This window comes from Elephantulus edwardii, unplaced genomic scaffold (genome assembly GCF_000299155.1).
Source record: "Elephantulus edwardii isolate Elephantulus edwardi_28Jun2011 unplaced genomic scaffold, EleEdw1.0 scaffold00196, whole genome shotgun sequence".
Taxonomy (NCBI): Eukaryota; Metazoa; Chordata; class Mammalia; order Macroscelidea; family Macroscelididae; genus Elephantulus; species Elephantulus edwardii.
The window spans coordinates 5,171,970-5,179,755 of NW_006399946.1; the positions used below are offsets into that span (position 1 = coordinate 5,171,970).

Below are 7,786 nucleotides of genomic sequence, written 5' to 3' on the forward strand. Positions count from 1 at the left end.
AATGAAAACCATACACGTGTTCAGGTCTTTTGTTCATAGGATCGCTGTGAGTTGCTTATGACTCGATGTCACTTAACAGCAACAACAACAACATAGAGAGAGCTCAGTTGGCCTCGTGGACAGAAAGTGATGTTACCCAAAGATGGGTGACTTTAATCTGTGGCACTCAGGCCTGGTTTTAATTGGGTTTGGTCAAACATTCTTCTAGGTCGTATAGTCCTGGTGTGTCCACTTGCTGTACTGTAACTCATGGTTGCTGTGATGCTGAACACTGTGAAACTGATGTGTCAAATGCGAGAATGGTTACCCATGGTGGACAATGTTTGGTGGAGCTCCCCGATTAAAACAAGCTTGGAAGCAGGAGTGGCGTTCACTTCTGAAATAGCTTGCCTCCGGGAACCTATGAACCTGGAGAAACGATGGAAGTCATACAAGTGTTCAGGTCTTTCATTCATAGGGTTGCCATGAGTCACCTACGACTCGAAGGCACTTAACAATAACAGGCCACCAGAGCTCCCTATGCCATAGATTAGAGTTTCTAAATATACCCCCCAGTTTTTTCTTTGATGATCTTTATCATTTCAGGTCTTACTCCTAGGTGTGTGATCCACCTTGAGGCCTAATTGCATCTTAATAGAAGCATCTACAAACAGGTTACAGAGAGAGTTCGCTCCTCAGCCCTGAGCCAGCTTTTCTCATCACTTCCTTTCTTAGAGAATTCCCTTCATGCTTATCTAAAAGCTAGTTGATGCAGACCCAGATACTCCTTCACATCTCCAGTTCCAAAACCCCTGCCTCCCTCTCCCACGGGTCCACAGGACTTGAATGCAGGTGAACAAGAAGGAAGTCAGACACCTCAAGAAACCCAATGGATCACGCTGAATCACTCCCTCCACTTTCCCAGCAGTCCAGCCAGCTCCTAGTGGCACCCTCAACACATGCCGTGGTCATTAAAATACATTTTTGTGCCTCACTCTCCCAAGCTGGGTGGTGGTTGTGTACTATTGAGTCAACTATGGCTCATAACAGTCCTATGAACAACAGATCTGAAATCTGTCCTATCCTGTGCCATCTTCAGCAGACTTGAGCCCATTACTATAATCACTATGTCAATCCATCTGGTTGAAGATCTTCCTCTCTTTCTCTGACCCTCCACCATTCCTAGCATGATATCCTCCTCCAAGAACTGGCTCCTCTTAACAACATGCTCAAAGTGTATGAGACAAAATTTCATTCCATGGAACACTCTAGTTTCACTTTTACCAAAACAATTCTATTTGTTCTTTCATCAGCCTATGGTATATTCAGTCCTTTTCTCCAACACCATAACACAAAGACATCAATCAACTCTTCTTTTCATGGCATGTGATTGAGAAGGCCATGGTCTGAATTGGGCACATCTTAATCTTCAAACTGATATCATTGTTTTTCAATATTCTGGAGACACAGCAGACTTGACCAGTGCAATATATCTCCTGATTTCCTGACTGTTGGTACCTCAAGTGCTGATTAGTGATCCAAGGAAGATTAAATAATTGATAGTTTCAATCCTTTATCATAATGTTGACTATTGGTCCTATGGTGAGGATCTTTGTTTTCTTAATGTTGAGATAGAATCCATACTGAAGGCTGTAGTCCTTAACCTTCTGCAGCAAGCATTTCATAGCCTTTCCACTTTCAGCAAGCAAAGTTATGTCATCTGCATATTTTGTTGTTGTTAAGTTGTTGATGAGTATCCCTCCAATCCTGATGCCACATTGGTGCTGTCGCGTTGAATATGACCCATAGAGAACCTATGAATAACAGATCTGAACCCTGTCCTTTCCTGTGCCTTCCTCACATTTCTTCATATACGATTGCCCATTGCAGAAGTCACTGTGTCAATCCACTTGGTTGAAGGTCTTCCTCTCCTTCACCAGCCTTCCACTCTTCCCAACATCATGTCCTTCTCCAAGGAATAGCAACATACCCAAAGTGTGTGAGGCGAAGCCTCATCATCCTTGCCTCCAAAGAGCTCTTAGGGGCACTCTTCCTCATAGAGTCCAGCTTCTTGAATAATTTACTCCCCATACAGATTGAATAGGTATGCTCATTCGGACAACAGCTTCTTGGTAGTTGCTGATATGTTCCTTTGAGTTGGAACCGACCCATAGCTGATCCTCAGGAGGGTTTTCAGAGGCAGTCGAATGGGAGGAGATTGCCCATCCTTCTCTTGCAGATCAGCTGGTGGATTCGAACCGTCTGCCTTTGGTATTGCAATGCAGTTTTTTTACCACTAGGTCACTAGAGCTTCTTGGTAGTGGATTTAAACAGAAACTTCCTGCTCACCTTTCCAAAGACTATTTCTGCTGCTGTGGAATGATGAGGTCACCGATCTCCCTAGATTCCTATCTTCTTATTAGGTGCCATCGAGTCACGGAGACAAAGCGGTCACAGAGCCCCTGAGTGGAGCGCTGTGGGCGCTATTCCTCGCGGGAGCTATCTGAGGGCCCCAGATCTGCAGCCCCCGGCCCGCAAGCCTGCCACGCCTCCCGGCCACAGCCGGGAGGGCGGGGGAGGCGCGCTCCTTAAGGGGCGGCGCGCGGAGCCAGGCTTGTCCTTGTCAGCCTCCGAGGTGGCACCGCGATGGAGACCGTTCGGGACTGCGCCGGATCCCTGCTCAGGCGAGTGTGCGGGTCCCTCGCGTCGCAGTCTCCGCTCCTGCGTCCCCTCACCCCGCGGTCCCCGCCCTGCCTGCGCCCATGTTCCCAGCATGCGGCCGTGTGTTCCCACTCGTGCCTGTGGGAGTGAAGGGCAGCATTGCCGAGGAGCGGGAATCTGGGGAGAAGGCAGTAGCGGTGGATGGCGGCGGAGTGGCTGAGCCTAAGGGGATCAGCACCGGGCCTGCGCTTCAAGGGTCTCTGGAGCCGGCTCGCAGGAGGAGGGCCGCTCTTGGGGTGAAGGGTTATGTTGGGGCTGGGGCTGGGGTTAGAGTTTGGGTTGAGGGGGTAGAGTTACAACTAGGATAGGGGTTGAGATTAGATTTGAAGTTGAGATTAGAGTGGGGTTGCGGTTGGGGTTAGTGTTGGGGTTAAGGGTACAGTTGGAACTGGGATTGGAGTTCAGGATAGGGTAGTTGGTAGGGTTGAGATTAGGGTGAGGTTAAGGTTGATGTTAGGGTTCAAGTTGGGGGTAGAGTTGGAACTGTGTTGTAGTTGGGCGTATGTTTGGGATTAGAGTGAGGCAGTGGTTACAGCTAAGGTTGGGGTTGAGGGTAGAGTTGAAGTTGGGATTTGGCTTGGGCTCAGAGAGCTGGAGTTCACTAGGTCTTCTCGCGCCCCTTGGGTGCCTACTCAGCTGCCCCTCGAACCCGTGACCTCCTCAAATTGCGGTGAAATCTGTTCGCTTGGTTATGGCAGCTGCTTTAAAGCATGCTGTTAGGGAGACGTCTCATTTCTCTGAAGATCTTTGATAAAATGTCACTGAAGGAAGACAGAGGTTCTGGAGCTTCGGGGTCCTTGTGCCAACCGTAGAGGGAGGGGCGCTGCGGATGGGAAAGGCACAGATGGGAGCTAGACTTGGCCCCGGCTACACCCCTGTAAGGTTGACTTTTGCCTGGGAATTTGTGCTAAACTCAAGGCTTTTCAAACCAAGGCCTTTCAAAGTGGCTTAGGATTTTAAAACAAATGCAGACAAATCCTGAAGTTACATTAGTAGGGACTGGAAGGTGGGAAACAGGATTTTGATGTATCTCCACCAACATATTTAAGTTCAACTTTAGTAGTTGCTTCTTTATTCTTGGTCTTCTTCATTCTCACCCACCCCACTTCCCACTCCCCAGAGTAATAACTGTTGACAGCTGGCATGTGTGGCATCCCTTTTTCCAGTGACTCTTGCTCTTAAACTGTCCCCAGTGCTGCCTCTGGGCAGGAGGAATGTGCAGGGCATAAACTGGGGCTGTCAATGCAGCTGAGCACCTACCTAAAGGGGGGGGCCCTGGGTCAGGCTGGCCTACCATGAAGGAGGGCAGCTAAAACTTAACAAAACATCTTTCCTAAAACACATTCCTTTTGACCAAACAATTATTGCAATTCTTTGACATCTGTATGCTTCCAAAACAATCGGGGAAAACAGCCCATGGAAGTTGCTAAGAGAAAATAATTTTTCAGTGGTGTGTTTGTTGACATAAACAAGCTATTCTACTTTGTGCCTTGCTAGTGATAAATCCATACCAAACCCTGAGGTTGTTAGAAAATTAATCTAGACTATATTTTGTATCTTGTCAGTGATAACATTCATACCAAATCCTGATGTTACAAAACAGATACAGATTATATTTTGGCAATAAGGCTGCTTGTGTGCTACTTAGAATAGAGCATCTTTTATTTCCTTGAACATGAAATTCTGTCTGTACTTAGAATTTCAGTAAATATTTTCATGGTCTTCTTAGTGATGTTGTTGTTGTTGTTGTAGTTGTTGTGTACTGCTGAGATGGAACTGACTCATAGCTGCCCCTCCAGTGGATTTTCAGGGGCTGTAAAAAAGGGAGGAAGTTGCCCATTTTTCTCCTGTGGATCTAACTGCGTGCCTTTGCACTGGCAGATTATAGGTGTATACGCCTTTACGGCTTTAGACCCTTATTTTAATGTCTCAAGACTTGCATGCTCATGGATTGCGTACTCCTGTTGCCTCAGCATCCTGACAATTTAGCAAAATCACAAAGTTGAGTGTGGAGCACAGGCTTGTCAAGGGGAGCTCGTTCATCCTCAGAGTAAGGACATGGACCTGGTATATAGTACAGGGTGGTGAGGAGGAGAAAGGGAGTCAAGAAGGCAGGACACCTTTGTGGTTTGGATTAGGCTTCCCTCCTGGCCCTCTACCTACACTTCTGGATACCTCAAATATTTAGACACTCCTCAAGCCTTATCTGACAATTAGGCATTGCCACATTTGACCTCTACTGCCTATTCCAACTTTACTTTTTCCCTCTCGGCTCTATGACAATACTGTGTGGGTTTATATCCTCCTCTGCTTACTCTTTATTTCTCTTATGTGGACTTCTTCCTCTATACTTAATGAAAAGTTCCCTCAGCCTCCACTCACTCGAAATGTACCCCAGGCCCTCTGGTACTGCTCCTTCACCACCCATACCACCAGAGCATTCACCTGTAACCAAGGCCTTGTTTCTAGGCCCCACTTCTCACCTCACCTCCAGGATAAGCACCAATTCAATCTAAAGTGGCACATAGAGGGTGCTTTTTTTATGTTGGAGGGAAGACTGGCTTTCTCACTGTAAAACTCATGGCTACTGATTCTGTGGCATGCTCCTTTATTCACAGATTTCTCTAGGTGGTTGGTTGATTGCCTGCTTCTCCCAGTGAGAAGTACAGAGAAATGACTGTTTGCTCATTTCTGGGAGACCTGCCACCTCACAGTTTTCAGAAGTGTTCTGAGAAATAGGACTTCTGTTATCACCTTTATTTTCCTGAAGTAACCTATTTCCTTATACAACCTATTTTCTTGTTGGATGTTTGTTTTGTTTTGGTTTTGCCTTGTTTGTTATTTCCTTTCCTGTACCCATTTTCTCAGAAATTGAGGCACAATCTGTTCTCAATATGGTGTATCTCAAAGAAGACTTCTTATTGGTAAGTTTAACTTTGATGTGTTAAAATGTACATCAGTTGAGATTGATCAGATGAGTTGAGATTAGCAGCATTTTGTGCATTTTATGCATTTTGTGCCAGTGATACAGAATACTTTGTTAAAGTGTAAATGTTAAAATGTGTTAAAATTCATCTCACCCCAGTAAGAATAGCAAAACTTAACAGAACAGCAAACATCAAATGCTGGTGAGGTTGTGGACAAACTGGAACCCTTATTCACTGTTGGTGGGAATGTAAAACGGTGCAACCACTATGGAAGGTTGTATGGCGCTTTCTCAAAAAGTTGCAAATAGAAATACCATTTGACCCAGCAATTCCATTACTGGGAATATGCCCTAAAGAAACCATAACTGCCACCCAAGCAGATATATGTATATCCATATTTATTGTGGCTTTGTTCACAATAGTAAAGAGCTGAAAACAATCCAAGTGGTCATCAACAAGTGAATGGATAAAGAAGCTCTGGTATATTCACACAATGGAATACTATGCTGCATTGAAAAATAAGGACCTCATGAAATATTATGCAAAATAGGTGACTGTGGAAGACATTACGCTGAGTGAAATATCTCAGTCTAAAGGACAAATATTGCATAGGGCCACTGTTGTAAAATGGGACTGACATTGGGGTTGAGCAAAGACAGGGAAGGAGGGGAGGAATGATGTATACTGCATTGAAACAGATGAGGGTGAGAACTATTTAAAAGGGATGAATGATTAGGTATTATTGTCATGACAGGAGTCCAGAATGAAGGCTGCACAGTGGAGTGGACTTGAGGCGAGGGATTGCATAACAATGAAAGAATTTTTCTTTTACTTTTCAAGGAGAAGAGTGAACAGGGGGAGGGAGTGGGCAAGAAGAAAAGTGCAACAATTAATTGCTGGAAACCCTAAGTCTCTGTAAACTTTAATTAAAATTAATTTTAAAAAAAACCACCACCAACAAAAACATAAAAAATGTGTTAAAATGTAAATCATTTGAGATCAGATGAGTTGAGATGAGCAACATTTTGTGCATTTTGTGTCAGTGATATAGAATATTTTGCCTATTCAGTGGACCAGAAGTGAGTTGGCAAAGAATGTATATCTGTGTTTCATTGATTATGCAAAGGCGTTTGTCTGTGGATCATAACAAACTGTGGCTGACTCTGAGAAGAATGGAAATCCCAGAACACTTGATTGTGCTAATGCAGAACCTATACTTGGACCAAGAGGCAGTGGTCAGAACAGAGCAGGAAAACACTGCATGGTTCAAAATTGGGAAAGGTGTACACCAGGAATGTGTCCATACCTTTTCAACCTGTATGCAGAACAGATTATCCGAGAGGCTGGGCTCTATGAGGAGAAGTGTGGCGTCAGGATTGGTGGAAGATCTATTAACAATCTGCGTTATGCAGATGACACAATCCTGCTTGATGAAACGGAGGAGGACCTGATGCACTTGCTGCAGAGGGTCAAGGACTGCAGGCTTCAGTATGGATTGAGGCTCAATGTCAAGAAGACAAAGATTCTCACCACTGGGTCAATTGGCAGCATCAGGATGGATGGTGAGGAGATTGAGATTGTTAACAACTTTAGTTTGCTTGGCTTCATGGTCAAAACTCATGGCACTAGCAGCCAGGAAATCAAAAACCATATTGCAATGGGAAAGTCTGCTATTAGGGACCTCTGCAGGGTACTGAAGAGCAATGATGTCACTCTGAAGACTAAGGTTCATCTGATACAGGCTATGGTCTTTGCAATCACTTGTTATGCATCAGAGAGTTAGACAATGACTAGGGAGGATAGAGGGAGGGAGAATTGATTACTTTGATTTGTGGTGCTGGAGAAGATTATTGAATATACCCTGGACTGCCAAGAAAACAAACAGATTCATCCTGGAGAGGGTTAAAACAGGCTGCTCATTGGAGGCAAGGTTTCTGGGGCTTCATCTGACATTCTCTGGACATGTTGTAAGGAGGGACAGGTCCTTGGAGAGGGACATCATGCTTGGAAGGGTGGAGAGATGGTGTAGGAGGGGAAGACCCTCTGTGAGGTAGATTGATTCAGTGACTAGGGTAATTGGGATGGGTGTGTCAGAGGCAGTGCGATTGGCACAGGATAGAGCAGGGTTTAGGGCTGTTGTACATAGGGTTGCTGTGAGT

At 45.1% G+C, this 7,786-nt stretch overlaps 1 protein-coding gene across 1 annotated transcript in view; it reads left to right on the top strand.

Moving 5' to 3' along the window:
- Window positions 1–2,841: 2,841 nt before the first annotated feature.
- The window catches only part of CIDEA (cell death-inducing DFFA-like effector a), a 38,114-nt gene continuing 33,169 nt past the window's right edge, over window positions 2,842–7,786 (top strand). The window contains exon 1 of the mRNA XM_006897030.1: window positions 2,842–2,936. Within this exon, the coding sequence (XP_006897092.1) occupies window positions 2,842–2,936 (95 nt within the window). The remainder of the gene's footprint in view (window positions 2,937–7,786) is intronic.